This window comes from Nicotiana tomentosiformis, chromosome 10, assembly GCF_000390325.3.
Source record: "Nicotiana tomentosiformis chromosome 10, ASM39032v3, whole genome shotgun sequence".
Classification (NCBI taxonomy): Eukaryota; Viridiplantae; Streptophyta; class Magnoliopsida; order Solanales; family Solanaceae; genus Nicotiana; species Nicotiana tomentosiformis.
Window position 1 is genome coordinate 71513336 of NC_090821.1, and position 18623 is coordinate 71531958.

The 18623-nt window shown below is 31.6% G+C and overlaps 1 protein-coding gene across 2 annotated transcripts; it reads right to left on the reverse strand.

Moving 5' to 3' along the window:
- Positions 1 to 9562: 9562 nt before the first annotated feature.
- LOC104107877 (probable galacturonosyltransferase-like 3) lies at positions 9563 to 12336 on the reverse strand. Of its 2 annotated transcripts, none has more exons than XM_009616790.4 (2): positions 11588 to 12336; positions 9563 to 10395 (listed from the first exon to the last, which is right to left on the reverse strand). In XM_009616790.4, exons 1-2 carry the CDS (start codon positions 12334 to 12336, stop codon positions 10116 to 10118), a joined length of 1029 nt encoding a protein of 342 aa, XP_009615085.1. In that variant the 3' UTR covers positions 9563 to 10115. The 2 variants fall into 2 exon arrangements, with proteins under 2 accessions (XP_009615085.1, XP_070043393.1); XM_070187292.1 differs by having other exon boundaries at positions 9563 to 10388; positions 11584 to 12336.
- Between the last annotated feature and the right edge of the window lie 6287 nt (positions 12337 to 18623).

Here is an 18623-nt window from a genome sequence, read left to right on the forward strand (position 1 = left end):
AATAAAAAAAGATGAAAAATATTGATGGGACCTGTACATGAGAATTTAATTTCATAACGAATCATACATTGGGAGTCCTCACTTTACACATTTTGTTAGAGTAGATATTTCTCTCTGCCTTTTTGTTGTTGCTAGAATTTTACGCTACTTGCCGAAACAAATGGATCAAAATAATAGTCAAACTCCTCACACGTGAAATCTCCAATATACCTATTAATTTAATAATTATTTTAATCCAATAATTAAAACTCCAAGAAATTAAAACTCTCCTTTCAAAGTGTATGACGACTATAGCATCCAATTGCCAGAGTTGTTTTTGTTAAATAGATTCCAGACAAAAAGAAGAAAAGAAACTATAATGGGGAAAAGCTCAAAAATCAATTAAGTGATAGATTAAATTATGATTTATAATGTAAAATAAACAGTACAACCCATATTCTTTTTCTTGTGTTCCACCCAATTTTACTTAGGAAAGCATCTTCGATTACTAGGGATTATATTAGTAAAAACTAACGTCATTTTTCATTGTCTTTTCGACACTATGAGAAGCTCTCAATTTCGATTACTGTGCATGAGGTTTTTTTGTTGTTTCTTACTACTCTTTTCTTTTGTTTGGGAAATTAAGGACAACTTCTATTTTTCGTGGGGGGGGGGGGGGGGGGGGTGGAGGTGTTTATGTTTGAGCTTACAAAACTCAAGAGTCAGTAAATTCAAGTTCCGAATTACTTATGCAAAACCTTCTACGACTATTATGGTTGTTGTCTTCAGGGCGGATCCAATAAAAAAGTTACTAGTTACTACGTCCACATTGGAGGTAAACGATCAACTGTATAAAAGAGAGTACAAAATATCGAGAGAAAACCTCATGAAGAGGCAAATACAAGTGACACATTAATACTTGTCCTGAAAAGTTCTCTCCCCCTAAACAAGACACTCAAATCCCTTATGGCTACATTGTGGATGCTGACGAATGAGAAAGAAGGATCCTCAAATTATAGAAGTCAAAACATTTTCCTCCAAGAAATGGGACAATCCAAATTGGGAAGAATTATATTTTCCTTCTAGAAAAAAAAAAACTCAATTATGATAAATATGTTGTTCTTTCCTTCAAGAGATAAGAATACTAAATATAGTAAGAAAATCATGACAAACACTACATATATGTATTAAAATTTTAACTAAATAAGTGCAAAAAATAGAGTTTAAACCTACTAAACTAGACGTGATGTGATAAAATTTCACATCTGAATTCATAAAGTTCAAATCTTGGATCCACCTGAATTATCGTTGTGATAAATTGTTATTATATATCGAAATGTGGAATACATTATTTCAATTAAACATACGTGAGGCAAATTAACACATGCAGGGAAGCAGGAATTAACATGCATAATAATGATGAAACTGATCAATTCAATTAAAGACACCTCATAGCTTCTGGAACTGTATAATTCTTTCTCATGAGTTTAAAATATGAATATCTATTTTCAGATAATATGGAGAAGATGTGGGGTAGTGTTGGTCGGTTGGGTGGTGGAAGGGAGAAAGAGTGGAAGATAGTTTTATTTTAAATTTATTAAATTTATCTATGTAGGCGTTTGGACATATAAAAATTATAATTTTTGAAGAAAAAAAAAAGTATTTGTAGTTAAGTTAAAAAAATAGTATTTGAAATTTAAAATTGTATTTGAACATACATTTCACTTGAATAATATTGCAATTTTGTGAGTTAAAGGAAAAAAGCTTTTTGAAAAAATGGTTTTGAAAAACTCATTTATCGAATTTTTTTTAACAACCTGCAAAAGTTTATTGACAAAAGTAATATATTTTTTAAAATTGACAAAAGTAATATTTTTATGGACAAACGGTCCAAAGTCTTCTAGACTTACTTTGAAGTTTGAAGTATCCCATTAGGTCATTTTGTTGAGCTATACATTATTAATATTATTTTATTCGAGTAACGGTAGTGCCTGAATTAGATTACGTTAGTCTTCACTAATATAAATATTTGGTTATATATTATATACTTATTATCTCTCACCATTCACTATTACGACATAATGTGTGGAAAGTAAGAAGCTTTCCTTTCTTTTTAGTCGAGCATGCACACCCTTTAGCACTTTCTTTTTGGAAGTGAGAGTAAGAAAAAGGAAAGCGCACTCACAATTATCACATCGTATCGTAAGATAAATTGTGCAAAAAACAAAAAAAAAAAAAGAATTAAGCAGATAATAAGAAATCATCTATTAATATATTTTTGATCATGTCTTTTAATAGAGAAAAAAAAGGAATTGTTTTTAAATAAAAGAGCATAGGGTGGGGGTTGGTTGTACTGAACAAGAAGGTCTGGCCACACGTGAAGGTCTCGTGCTTGATACGGCTGCTTGCTCTTGCCATTCTCGACATCATAATCATATTCATATTTTATTTAATCTCTTTCTTTATAAAAGTATTAATGTATGCGTAGATATAATTAATTAATAATTAATTTTTATTTAATTAATCCATTATCGTGCTACCTCTACGCATGATATGTGATGTAGTCGTATTTTCAACCAGAGACGGAACCAGAATTTCAAATTTATAGATTCAGAATTCTAATTATTTTAAGTTACAGAGCTCTAAATTAATAATTTGTACATATTTAATAAAAATTATAAGATAAATATATAATTTGAATCAAATCTATCGGGTTCGACGAACCCGTAACCGACATTGTAGCTCCGTCATTGTTTTCAACCCTCATGTTTGCTTAACTTCTTCATTCATTATGGAAACTTCTTATTTTCTTTCTTTATTCTTTTCAAATTATTAAAATAAGTGTATTTTATGATTTTTTTAAAAACCATAATTATAATTATACAGTTGTTATGTAGCAAATAGCATCGAAATCCGATAAAACTTTACTTAAGAAAGTAAATTAAGCTTGTGTGAGTATGCTAAGTTTTAGGATTATGAGTTAATGACAGTGAGTTTAGTGTACGAACTGCTATTATTTTCACATAATTAATTAGCTAATCACTTGAGATTATCGCTAAACCCTAGAACTAGGGTTGACCGTATGAACTGCAAAACGTTGTCAAAACAATAATACAAGGCAAATCTCAATGGAAACTGCCTTTTGACAACTTAGAAACTCAGATATGGCCTATAAATGGGAAGTAGTGATTGAAAAAAGAATTATTGAGAATATGAAACTTAATGGAAGGTGTCTTAAAGTTTCATATGAAGGTTCCCTTCAAATGAAATGTGTTAAGATTGAAATTTTTTTGTTATCTATATATGATTAGGAATGATCAGAAATTTCCAATGTCTTTTCAGTATCAAAGTTAACACTTAGGTGGCATTTGGATAAGAACAGGTTGGTTTTGGTCTAGTTTGGTTTTGTGAATAATGTGTGAGTGTTTGGATTGGATTCAAGGGAAATAGAATAATAGCAAGAAAAAAGAAGAAGAAAATTAATAGATTAAAAACAACCAAATATCTTTATATTTTCTGAATTTTACCACCAAGGGTTGCAGTGGAATGACCAGACTCCATCTATTTTTAGCTAGAGATTTCTGTTACGAGCCTTATAGAAAGTGTTTTCCCTTTTCATGGGTTTAACGTAATGTCAATCTAGATTAGTCGGACCTCAATTCAGGTATCAAATAGTTGATGTTTTTTTTTCAAAAATATATTTATAAAAAAAGATTAAATAAAAGAACAAAGAACGTATTTCCACACCTTTTTCGGAAAGAAATTCTGATTTGCATAACAAAAACAAGTTTTTTTTATTTGGAATATGTTAGTTTTTGATAGAGCTGTCAAAACGGGCCAACCCAGCCCAAACCTTGTGGACTTTTAAATTTGGTAGGCTGGGACGGGCCGACCCGCCATATGAATGGGCTTTAAAATCGCCAGCCTTAAGAGGGTCGTGGGCTAGCGCGGGCCGACCCTGAATTTCTTTAAATCTTTAAATATATTTTCGTGACATAGTCGATTAATCATGTAAACAACTTCTATTTGCTTAAAGCGTACAAAAAGCTTGATATTTGACGAGGAATCTCGTAATTGAAATGCAAATTCTCTATATCACTAGCTCTTCTTTTTTAAAGTTACATGAATATTTTCTTAATACTTTTCTTTCATTTTCCTCAAATTCAGGGATTGCTTCAATAAGTTTATATGCTGAGATTTTTTAATTTAGGATTAACATCATTTGCTGATTTTATCATTAGAGTCCATACAATTTTTAAAATTTCTGAAATTTGCAAGTGAAATTGAACTTTTTCTATACTAAAGAGCAGTTTAAATATTAATAATATATTAAATAATCCAAACTGATAATTGGCCAGTTGAAGTAATATTTTATTTTAAAAAAAGATTATTATTGGCCACCTAAAACTTTTTGAGTTCGTTATTAGTTAAGCAAAAGAAAAACTAATTTTGTCATATTACACGCATGTCAAAAATCTAAATTCTAGTTGATATGAAAGGGTAAATGAGCAATCTAGGGTTGGGAAGGGGATTATAGTTAATGATTTTTTTGGTTTTTAGTTTTTTAAATATTTAATAGTTAATTAATTTAAATTTAAGCCCAGCCTCGATCAAGCTTCAAGGGCTTGCGGGCTGTCTTGGGTCGGGTTTACGAGCCTCAGTTTTAAATGGGCTCAAAAAATTCTAGCTCAACCCTACCCAAATAGTGTGTTGGGTTGGGCTGGCCTCACGGGTCAAGCCCAATTTGACTGCTCTAGTTTTTGAGAATAAAATACCTCCAATTGCATTCAAGTCCTTGCACAAAATTGGCCTAAACTAACTTTGAGAACTTAGTTTTCCAATATACCTGCTAAAGCCCAAGTTTGAATGGAAACAGGTCAAACATTTGGACAACAAACATGATCCATTAATCTGTAATGAATAATGTGTGTCTGTTTACAAAATGGATCTAGCACTTTGAATTCCTTTGGTTTCTATCTACATGAATCAGCTAGAAAAAATACTACTGAAAATAAGAATTGCACATATAAGTGCATGCCTAGTTTTCTTTGATAAATAAAAGAACTACATTTGCATAACATTCTTTCACATTTCTTATTTAAAGTAAATATATGTTTAAAGTAAACAGCAAATCCAATCGGCTTTCTATGTAAAGATTCCGATAGAAACTCAGTGTGGACCATAAAGTATAACAATGGTTTCATGCATTCAAGGCCAATAAGTCTGAATTAAAAAATTGCATTCAGATGCACTTAATGCCAGTGGCGGAGCCAGGATTTACACAAAGGGGTGTCAAAATCTAAAGAAGAAGCCAAGAAAAATGATTCTACTAGTGACAGCAAAACAATATTATATTATTACAATCGTACTCGACGGGATTTTATTTCTTGAAATGTTTTTACAATATCATCATTAGAAATAGTACTAAATACATCTTTTTCTACGTAAGGCACCAAACAACCACTTAAAATTTCATCATTCATTCGATTACGCATCTCATCCTTGATAAACTTCATTACCGAAAAAAGTAATATTTTCTATAAAATATCACAATTCATAGTTATAACAACCGTCAAGTTTGTCAAGATTTCCAAACTTTTGGTACATGAATTTTCACTTAAAGTTAAAGAAACACTTAAAAGTCCAAGATGCTCACACGAATTAAAAGCAGCCTTATGAATGTAAATGAGAAATTCAAAGGAACTACACAAATTGACCACAAAGTCAATGATAAATGTAAATGTGAAATTCAAAGAAATTACACAAACTGACCACAAAGTCGATCCAATCCACCTTAAGAGAGTACCAACGATTTGCAAAGAATAATGGAACTTACCGTGGCTGCCATGACAGGCGAATATCGAACAACGATTTGCAAAGAGGACCAACGACAGCGAGTCGGCGACAACAATGGGCACACACAACACACTTGAGCAATTTTGAGAATGGGAGCACTAACTTTTGAAATTAGGGATTTCTTTAATCCCAATTTCGTTTGTTAGTTTAAAAAAGAGTACTTACAGCTAATAAAACGATGTCGTTTGAAGTTTGTTTAAAAATTTTTAAAAAAAAACTAAACTGTAAAATAGAAATTATGTTGCAATCGGGAATGGAACTTGCGACCTTCAGCAACTTTTGACACCCCTTGACCATTGCGCTGAGAGTTTGTTGTGTGTCAAGGGTTGTCAACTAATTGTATATATTCTATTTTTTTAAAAATAAACCTATTTACACAGTGTAATTTTCTGGCGAAGGGGTGTCAGTTGACACCCCTCGGACAAGGGTAGCTCCGCCCCTGCTTAATGCCAAAAGGTCTGAAGTGCGACAAACGTTTTTCTATACTTAAAGCTAATAAGTCTAAGTAAAAATATTGTACCTCAGGGCTCAGATGCACTTAAGGCCAAAATGTCTGAAGTGTAATCAACGTTTTCATGCACTTAAGGCCAAATAGGCTTGAAGTGCAAATTTTCTAGAAACATAAATTTGTTCTTCAAATTTTAACAATCTAATATACAATTTAATACTTAAATCTACTCCAAATGAGCTCAAATTTGAAACATAACCTTCAAATATCATCAAGAACAAACCTCAATCATTAATTTGTCAAAACAACAATAAATCTAACGAACCCATTTTTCAATTAGCAATAGTAAAAAATAAAGCGCCCCAATAACTCACCACCGTAAAACATCATAAACTACCTTAAAATATATTTACAAACACCGTAAAAGAAGAAGAAGACGACCTGAAGTTGTTTAACTCGTGGGTACAACCAAATAGCGCCCCCTGCAATTTGTACTTTGATGCTTCTGAGAAATGGACCAAATACCGATCCTACTGTATTATTCAGTGGAAGCACAACAAAAAATCAATTGGTCCAATTAAATCCCATATTATAAACTCAAGCCAAAATTGCTTAAGAGAAATGTATCAAGAAGAATTAACCTAAATAACATGCCACTCAATTACGTAAATTAAAAATAGCCGGTGATCATATAATATATGTATAATATATATATATAAAATATGTATAAATATAATCAATGTATAATCTATGTATACCGGCTAGAAAAAATAAACAATAATACTGGCCGGCTGTTTGTGTAAAGATCCATGTATCAAATACCAATCCTACTGTATTATTTAGTGGAAGCATATAAAGAGATATTGGGCCAATAAAAGCCCATTTCATCGTTCAACAAAACCATACGTGTAAAACTGGTAGAAATGACATCAGGTAGCCACTCTAAATGGCTGCTTTTAGAAATTAGCCAATGTGTCATGAATTTCAAATTTCGTGTTCAATTTTTTTTGGACATAAATATCTTGAAATTAAGATTTTTAGTTCAAATTTTCGAGATAAAATAAGTACCAGTTAATTTCTAAATAACAACATTAAAAAAATGACTATTTGTGTACTTCCCCATAAAAATGTGCCAATCCCAACAATGTTTCATTCATTGCCCTTTACTTCTTCCCTTTTTCTCTTGTGGATTCACTTTTCTTCTTTTCTCGAATCAAAAGATGTGCTTTTGTTCCTTCTTTTTCATGTATACTTTGCTTGGATCAAGTAGATTGGTTAGCTTTTAAGTTGAAAACAATCATTATATAATAAGATATGATTTTACAAAAAGATTGAATAATTTATTGCTTTAATTTTATTCCCAAGTCTATCAGTTTACATTATCTATTGCTTAAGAGAAAAAAGTATCTTGAGGATTCTGCATGTGTAGCCAACCTCTATTCCTTTTGAACTATTTTACTCTTTGACTACACACGAATTATGTATATTAAATTCAAATAGAACTATGGCCTAATTTATTTTTGCTTGACCTAGACACAATTGTCTTCTTCACAATAGTAAGTTCAACGGAATTACGGAATTATTCTCCATAAAGATCATGAGGGAGATTAGGATTCAAATCTCATTAAATATACAAAAACGTTACATGATTTTTTTCATCTGCATAAATTTTGACAGACATAATAACCTATACATGTGTTGCAATGAGTCAAGTAGTAGGTATCAATGAATAGTCGACGCACACATGGGCGTACATTTCTAATGAGCGATATCGATATTTAAGAAAATAAACAAACTAGGACAAACGAGATAGATGAAATTTTAGAACAACGATAATAGCAAGTTAATATGTCAAAAATATACAAATCACAAAAGTAGAGTAATCTTTTCAAAATTAAGATTCCAAATTCCATTACATATATGCTTAAATAACTTCATTTACGCATTGAAATAATCTCGCTTGAGCGTTTATTTCAATGACAAGTGGTGTTTGATGACACCGTTTGGGTAAACATATGTCCGCTCCAAGATGCACACAAACTAATCCGAACAAACCAATATAAAAGCTAGTTCCTAGGAAGGATAAAAGGAGAGAACAAATCAACAATTTCATTAGCATTATCTTATACTATCAACAAAAATAATGAGAAAATCCTAAAGCTTGAGTATTAGAGGGTGCGCGCAGGATTGCACAATTCAATTCGTGGCAAATTTTGGTAGATGTCAATCCAGAAATGATATACTACTATACAATATATAGCTGTATCTAGCTAGCTTTCAAATTCTTCTTTTCATCATTCAAAGCTGGAATATATAGCTATAATGTCCTGTCACATTCCACAGAAACCAATGTTAAGGCAGATACCACTTTTACCAATTCCATGCATTTTTATTCATAATTCCCTAGCCCTGTATATTTTAAGGCTCGTTTAACAAAAATTTTGGCTCCGCTCTTACGATCCGGGACGGATTTAAGGGGACAGAAGGGGTTCATTCAAACCTCTTTCGTCAAAAAATTACACTGTATATATAAGGTAAATTTTGATTTTTACCTTTATATATTAAGTTTTGAATCCCCTTGACATATCCCAAAAATGTAACTTAGTGGTCAAGGGGTTCAAAACCTTTGTATGGTCATACATCTAATTCCCACTAACTACAATCTATTTTAACTTTTTTTTTTGGAATCCCCTTTGTAAAGATTCTGCCTCCGATTACAATTACATCGTTAAAGAAAAATGGTTATGCTCTAAAAACTCTTGTTGCACATTAAATTTAATTTGTTTTTCCTTAATAGCAAAATAACACAAAGAAAGTGCATAAGATTTTATGATTCACGGGCAAATGATCCTCTAGCAAATCTATTCTTTTCAAAATAGTCAAAGTTATCTTAAGGTCACATTGCTTAATTATTAAGCATGTAGGATTATCAAAAGCAAAAAAGCTAGGGTATTATTAAGCAATTGTACTACAAATTCAGAGACAAATCCAGAATTTAACGGTATAAATTCAACCTTAAGATTTTTAGTATTGAACTCATTATACTTTTACAGTTATGAGTTCATACTTAATATTTGTTGCTAAGTTTTCATACATAATTCATACTCTAAATTGAAAGTTATATGTTTAATTAAACCCGATATCAGTATGTTGGATCCGCCCCTGACTACGATATATTTGAAGGAAAAAGAAGCATGAAACACCAAGGATTTTCACAAATTTCCAAAATTTTAAAAACACAGGAACTCGATCCAAGAAATTCAAAAGGTTACTAACAAATTGTGGACCCTAAAAATGAGATAATATTTAAAAGAGCTCAATCAAAGTATCAAACAACATATTTTCATGATTTATGAATTACTACATCCCAAAGGAAAAAAAAAAAAAAGAGCAAATAATTGAAGTAGGTGAAAAGTGCATATAAATCACATTAGCACCAAACAAAAATATAAATCTGTGAAAGCAACACAAGAATCTTCTCATAATCCAATCACATCCTTCCAAATATCTCATCCACCAATCAACAACCTCCACGTCACTACATGACCCCACCATGGTAAATCCACCATTTACCTCAAAATCCAACGGTTAAAATCATCTTTAACCAAAAACAACGATCATATAATCCCATTTGCAGACTTTAACCTGAATTAGAAGATGAACATTTTTTTTTTGTTTTGCACAAAACTCCAAACTACCCTTCCTTCTACATCAGCATAGTCTACACTTTTGTCCTCATTCGTCTTTTTACAAACTTCAGCATCACTGTCTCCAGCTCACTCTAACAATTATTCTACTGCTAAAAATAGCAGTAATCTCCTAGGAACATCAGCTATATATCCGAAAACAATGATTCATGTCGGAATAAATCGTACGGTGCCCATAAACTATCCAACGGACATGGTTTCTTTGAATCTAACCTTAACCATGGTTTCCCTTTTCCACTCCAATGTAATAAACTAACTGGACCTGGATGTAAATCCCTACATTGCCCTTCAAGATTATCTCCTCCTAATCCATGTTGGTTCCATTTATGCTCCACTTGCTTTACATTTCCGGCGAATACTAGTAGAAATGGTGGCAATGAACCCAATTCGTAGATTCTGTACCTGCTAATAACAACAATAATTACGTCTCAGTTCTAAATAAATAGATCATTACACTCGATTCTCTGTATTTCTTTCTCTATACTGATGTGATAATGCATGTTTGTTTGAGCCGAGGGTTTATAATAGCCTCTTTACCTGCACAACATAAGACAAGACGACTGCCTACTCACCATATTCCTTAAACCGCACGTGTGGAATAATTACACTCAGTATGGTATTGTTGTCGGAGGCAAATATAAGATTTCAATTTTATGGATTCAATATTTAAAGTTTTTAGCGTTAAACTCATTATATTTTTAAAGTTATGGGTTTATATCTACTATTTATTACTCCATCCGATCCACAACAAGTGATTTTTTTGAATATTTTCATACCGATTAAGAAATCCATCTTTTAACATTAATTAATAATGAAATTGATTATATTAACCTTTATTATCTTCACGTAAACATCCCTAACACATACTCAACATTGTTTACTCCAAGGGCAATGTAGGAAAAAATAATTAATTCATTCTTGAAATTTAAAAAAACCACTTATTTTGGACCACAAAAAAAAGGCCAAAAAATAATTAATGTGGACTGGAGAAAATATAATTTTAGTAATTTTTACGCATAAAATATTAAGCTCAGTGAACCTGGTAGATCTATGTTAGCATCCGCCCCCTGATTGTTGTTGCTGTAATTATGTCTCAGTTCTAAACAAATGAATCGTTACTTACCATATCTATTCAGTAAATTCATTTTGTATATCATCAGAGTGTGTTTTACTATTTCGTTCATTATTTCAAATCAATTTGCAATAAAATAAAATTTGTAATTGAAAACTGATTTTACGAATATTTCTAGTGAAAGTATAATTTTTCACAAAATTGTAACTTTTTTCAAGTGAAATTTATGCAAACACTTAAACGTCCAAATAATCTTTTTTTCTACTCCAACTTCACATATAAGATCAATTTCAACCAAATATTATCCAAATGGCACCTAACATAAACCTCTAAGCCACAATTTAACATGATATAAGCAACAAAAAGAAAAATCAAGTCTATTTAACTTTCAATGACACCCATTAACATGTTTGCTCTAAAAGATATATTTTTTCAAAATCTATAAAAACATTTAGATTTGTTAAGAAGTGTTAAGACATAATTATACAAATTAAAACACAGTAATATTTCATAGAAAAAAGGTACCTCTTTTGAACTCTCATCCAATGCTCGAGTTTGCGTGTATAGCCATTATTCCGCCATTTTTGCAAATCAATAACCATAACCCCAGTGTTAAAATAACAAGGAGTCCGATTCTCAAACGTGTTAGAAAACGTCGGATGGAACCAAAACTTGTTCGTAAAATAATGAGTAAAATTAGCATGACAATATTCAGGCGCACCTAATACACGACCGTTAAGATCAATATTCCAAAGCTTAGCAATATCGTCAACAACAATGAGATCAGAATCAAGGTAAATAATCCGATTTACCGTAGTAGGAAGTAAATCCGCAAGGTAAATACGAGCGTAATTTAGCGGTTGGTCTAAAGCACGACGAACAGAAGAGGAAATCAAATGACGGACTAAAGTTGGATTGAAGTTGTAGAGCTTGAAATTAAGGTACGGGAAAGTTGAGGTAATTGTTTTGTTAAGGTTGTTAAAGTGTCGGTGAACGGCGAGGAAATGGAAGAATGTGTTTTCAGGACACGTGGCGTGTTGTAGAACGGAGAGTACGCCGGCGATTGAGCCGCGGAGGTAAGGGGAGGAGTAATCTAAAGTCATTGCTATGTGAATAGTTGTTGAGCAATTTTTGCCGTTACGAAATGCTGGAGCTTCACGGAATTTTGGAGTATCGGCGGCGGTGAAGGAGGCGGTGACGGTGGCGGGAGGACGAAGAGGGAGGAGAATGAGGAGGAGGAGGACGGTGGTGATGAGGTAGTTTTCCGGCGGCATAGTGGTGGCGACGGTGGTGGAAAGTTTTAAGAGTTGTGATGTCAATGTTGAAATGAAAGAAAGATAAAGAAAAGGATATAATGTTTGCTTTGGGAAACTGAAGAAAGGAGAATAAATGTTTATGTAAAGTGACCGTTGAGCCCATTGAATAAAATATGCTGAGGTGTCTTAATTGGAGTAATTTCTTCATTTAAGTTTCATTTTTTCTATTTATTTGGAATATTAATCTAACTTGATTTTTTACTTTAAAGGATTCGAGGCTTTAAAAAAGTTGCTAATAAGAACAAAAATAGGTTAACCGTTAAATTAGTATTTTGCTCTAGCTTTTCAAAAAACGGTTATAAATTAGTTAGTATAGAGCAATAATTTCTTTTTATATATATATATATATATATATATATATATATTTACTGAGTAAAATTTTACAGTAATTTTCTTATAAACACTAATTGACTGTCTCTTAAAAATCTCTTAAAAAAGTTGTTTTACAATTCAGATGCTATAGGTTATCATGTAATGCACAAATTTGAATCCAATGTTCCTATAATAACATTTGCATAAATTTTTCGTGCTCGTAATTAATTAAGAGCGATACAGATAACTCCTGAAAGTATGTAAGTAGTAAATCGGTACTACTAGTTTTTAGTAGTATAAAAATAAAAGTATAATGTAGGTGTGTTAGCTTCAAAATGTTACAAAAAAATATATTGTTTTGAATATTGTATAATTTTTAGTAAAATATGTTTTGCAATAAAAAAAATTAGATAAGTTTTATAAAAAGATTCACAAAATCGAAGAGTGTGCATGATAGTTACTCTTTAAAATTAATTACTCCTATACAATTACAAGGGCATATGTGAGATTTCAATTAACGAGGAGAAAAAGGTTGCCAGGCTGGAATGCCGCGTATATGTGCTTGTTTGATTGTGATTTGTTTCTGACCGAAAAAGAGAAAAAAAACAGAAATCATGTGGTGATGGCGGTTTCACGGACTGCTTCTGTGAGCCCGTACTGGTGGGCCGTACAAAAGCTTAACCCATTAGGGAGGAAGATCTAACGGCATAGATTGCATTCTGGACTTCGATATCAACTAGGGGTGCTTATCGGGCAGATCAAACTGATAATTATGCTTAACGGTTCAGTTTAACGGTTATCGAATTATAAATGTAGTAATCCGCTAGCCATCCAATTAGACAACGGGCGGATTGATATCGGATTAACAATTATCGAGTGGTTATCGGACGGCTTATCGGCTAAACTAAATAGAAGTTTTTTGAACAATCATTCAATCAATAGCAGACAGTTTCAAATCAATACCAAAATTTTAATACCATCTAAGATCTAACCAAACAATATTTTTTAATTGAGGAGTCTTCAAGACTACTCATACTGTCATACACGTATTAACCAAATTTTTAATACCATTAATACTACTCATACATACATATACGTATTAATCATTGAGATTTCGATTTTTTAACTTCTCAGTTCTAAGTTCAAAAGAGAGAAAAGACTGGCGACTTCTCTGTATCTAGTGGCTGCAAGACTTCTCTGTATCTAGTGGCTGCACACAATTGAGAATTAGAAAAAAGAAATTAGGGATTTAGCCATTTAGGGTTTCAGTAGTACTTTATGTACATAGGGGGTAAAAGTGTAAATTTAAAAATTCTTAACAGGTTAACGGTTTATCCGATAAGAAAATTGAGTAATTCGCCCCCAAATCGTTAAACCGTTAATTATAAAATCTCAATTCGTTTACCATCCATTATCCTGATAATCCGATACCAATAAGCCAATAAGCCATCGATTCAGTTCGGTTAACGGTTTCAGTTCGATTTTGAACGATCCTAATATCAACCCCTTTAGATTCTCCATTGGACAGTGCTTCTAGGAAAAGGAAAACAATGCATTAAGGGGAAATCCTTTTTTCTCACCTCTGGCTCTACTTATACACCAAGGCGGATTCAGAATTTTGAGAAGATGGATACATTTTTGACTTTTAGTGTGATGCTTTGATTTCGACTTTAGCATTTGCTCAAAATTTTATTTGATGTTGGAGTCCCACTTTTAATTCATGAGTCCGCCTCCGAGTCCAAACGTATTGTCACATACTATAGTATACCAATTGATACTTTAAACATCTAATATTATCGTTTTGAATTTGTCTTCAGAAGAACTCGATCAAACGCACACCCAACACTCGATAAACACTATCAAAAGTTGTGATACGATCTTTCCACAATTAATTAGATATTTCGAGTTTAAGCTCTAATAATAAAATTAATCCCGATAGCGAATAATAGGGGTGTACATAAGTCGGGTTGGATCAAATTTTTTAATTACCAAATCAAACCAATTATATCAAGTTATTAAATCTAAAGACCAAATCAAACCAATAAAAGTCAGGTTTTTAAATCTTTATTTTTCTCGAATTTTCGGGTTGTTTCGTTTTTTCCCCCATAAAGTCTTCATAGCACACAACATAGAGTTTGTGCTCCAAATATTTCTTTATAGTAAGACAGAACTATATAAGGTATTTTTTAATACAATAACATAAATATGAGATGATTCTTGGCATTATACTAAAATATTCAACAATAAAGATGATAAAATCGCATAAAATAAATATTATTAATAAGCCATAATGAAAACAAACATAATTTAAAATTACTAATAAGTTGCTAAAATAAGTATGACTAATAAGTACTATTATTTACATGACTAAACACTAAAAGAAAAATAAGTTATGCATTTTATCTAAACCATGAAAAAACTACAAAATAGATATCCAACACTATTTTCATTCATAGTACAATTGAATTGAATTTCTTTTATTATCATTAGTATTGATTTGATTTTGGTTTAGGATTTATTTGAGTTATTAACATTTATGGACTATAAAATTTACTGGAGCATCCAAAAATTATAAGTCCAAACTTGAAATAATACGTTAAAAGATAAAATTATGAAAAAACTTAAGAAATATTTATAAACTACACAACAATAAACATTTTCATGTATTAGATATATTTAAAATTTCTATACATATAATGTCGAGTTGGTTTGGTTTCGGTTTGATTTTTTTAGTTAAAACCAAACAAAACCAAATATCATTAGGTTTTTTTTTTCCAACACCAAACCAATCAAACAAAATCATAGTCGGATTTTTTTTCTCGGATTATCGGCTTGATACGATTTGTCGGTTTCATTTGTATACCCCTAGCGAATACTTTCTTTTTTAGTAGGCTTTATGCGGTACAAATTCAAATTGATTGAAGCTCCAATAAAAATATCGGGTAATGAAAAACAAAAAAAACACTAGTTAAATATTTGAGTATCCCCTTATATCATCCAATAAACAAACGACCCTTCATATCTATTTATCAGAGCAACAATCTATTTTAAATCTAAGGACAATGATGAAAAAGCCTAAGAAAATGAAAGCAGAATCAGGCCATAAAGTAAATCAGGCCATGAATTCGTAGTTACCTAACCTATGATTTTGAAAAATTATAGGAATCTTAATGTCCATATATTCTCCCATTTTGAAGCTACATTATACCTTCTCTTTATCATAGGTGACTGTTCCAACGAGGGTATGCTATTTTTGCTACAAGAAATCTACTTCTAAGTTATCAATCTATAGCCTTTATCCTTTTCTTCCTACCAAATGTATGCTATTTTTGCTTTTTTTTCGAGTAATTCTATGTTTCTGTTTAATCTATATATTTCGAGTCGTCGAATCAATCGTTAATGTTTATATTAAAACTTCAAAATAAACTACATCACACTGCCTTAACATGAAAATCTTTTTATGGATAAGATGAGAGAATCAGAATCAGAATCCGACCAATTATAAAATTAGAGATATAATAATATCCATCTTTAAATTGGTTCAGAGCTGAGTGTGGATTACAACGTCAATACAACCTGGCGGATATGGATAGAATAGAATTCCAAAGCACCTCCATTATAATATCTTTTAGCAAGTATTTGGACGATATTTAAGTTGAAGTAAAAGAAAAATATTTGAAGTTTGAAGACGAAAGAAATCATGTTTGTTGAAGTGAGTCAACATTTGTAAATATTGAAATACTTGTATTTATGATCAGTAAATTAATGATTATTGTCAAACTATTTTTCTCTAACTACACTTCTAAGTATCTTTTTCTTTTTTAAAATAAAAATAAAAATGACTATAAAAATGATTTATAGTAGCACTTATATAGTCTTTATGTACTTAATATATTATTTCAAAAGCTTTTATAAAATGATGTGAAATTAGATATGTTGACTCTCTTCAAACTTCAATATTCTTTCTGGACGAGCCAAGTAAAATAAAGCTATAAAATCATTTATATAGCTTATAAGGTTTTAAAATATTATTTTTATATACGTACTATGTTATATTTTCAAAAAATAAACTAATTAGTTAAGTTGAGTTATTAATGTTTTACCCATTGGACAGCGCTTTTTGATGTTTGGTCTCGTGTTTGGTTCAGATTTGCGGTGGAAGTAAATGAGATAGGAGTAATTTATTGAGCTGATGGTATTTGTTGGAGTTATAATAATGGCAATTGCTCTCTGAATTTCAATATTTACACCATTGTCAAGTCATTCCACCTTTCGAATTTCTTTGTGCCCCCGAGTTGTATTTAGGATTTGAAACTAATGGTTCTTAAGGGTAGGTTAGAAATTCGTGTTTTAGTCATAGTTTGTACTCTAAATACTATATTTTATGTGTTTGAGCTCAAATGATAGTGAATTACACTTATTACGTATTTTATACCTTACAGAAAGTGATTCCGAATTAAGAAGATAATCTGAAGCTAAATCGAATGATTTTGAGCTTTGAAGTCTGAGTAAATATCCAAAAAATTAAACCGGGATCGCGTTCGGGGGTCGAGAGCCGAGTTTGGATATCAAAAATTGAAGAAAATGAATTACTCTAAAAATTTTACACAACCGCACCGTGTGGGGCGGCGCGACAGTGTATTATGATATTGTCTGTCAAAAATCGTTCTCTGAACTTCTCCACTCGCACACCGCATGGGGTGGGGCGCCGTGCACTGCGCCTGTGCAATTTTTACAGAGTATTTTCATATTTCGGCTAGAAAAGGGTAGTCTCTCGGGCCTATTCCTACATGGTATAAATACATCATAAATACAATTTTTAAAGGACTTTGACCTATGGAAGATTGGGAGAGCATTGGAGACTCAAAGCACAAGGATTCATCATTCTTTCCTCAACTCTCACCTGAGTTTGGATTGAATTCATATTTTCTTATTATTCAACTTTATTTGTGATGAATTTCTCCATAATTATGGAGTAGTTTTCCTTAGGGTTTGGCGGATATGGTGTTTTGATTGATATTTGTGAATTTTGACTCTAGTTCTTTACTTGAATTCGTTTATGGAGCTTTGAATTATTTGCAACTTTGTTCACTAGTTTATTTAATCGAAAGAGGAGTATTTTGGTGATTATTCTTGCATTATTTCATTTGGTTTAATTCAATAATTCTTTTAAATAATCGAAAGAGCTTGTTGAATTGTTGATTAAATCAAGTTAGGAGAGTATTTGAGAGATGTTTTCCTAAAGACTAATCCATTAATGCGTGCTTGCATACTTTCACAGTGCCTTATATTAGTTCACATCGTAGAGTTAAGATTTAATTGAGAGAGGAGTCTTGGCTACATGTATGAATTAATCATCGAGTGAATTCGTGAGAATCATTAGAACATTAGAATGAATTGTACTAGAGTTGGATCTCAAATAGCTATCTTGCACCTATCCTGTCACGACCCTTATTTCTCCCATTGATTATTTTGGTGTTGCTCAACTCTTGTCTTTTTGTGATCAACTGTTACTTGTTTTAGTTTTCTTAGTTAATTTTAGTTATTCATCATTCCTACCAAAGTGTTAATCATCCTGAATAACGTTAAGTTAGAAATTATTTGGACATTGTTTAAATCCAATCCATGTGGAGACGATAATTAAACTATACTATCTTTGGCTAACAAGCATCAATTTCGTGTTGTGTTTTGCGCTTGTTAAATTTTGGCGTCGTTGCCGGGGATTTACAATCAATAGTGTTCAAATTAGTTTTTGGTGCTAATTCAGGAACTAATTTTATCTTATTCTTCATGATTTTTCTCTTCTGTGTGCAGGCAACATGTTAACTTCTGTGGTGTATGACTCAATCTACTTCAAAAGAAGTGATCCTATACAATCCAGAGGTGAAAAAGCATCTGCGACAGTTGAGGAAAGAGAAAGATCTCACCGGAAA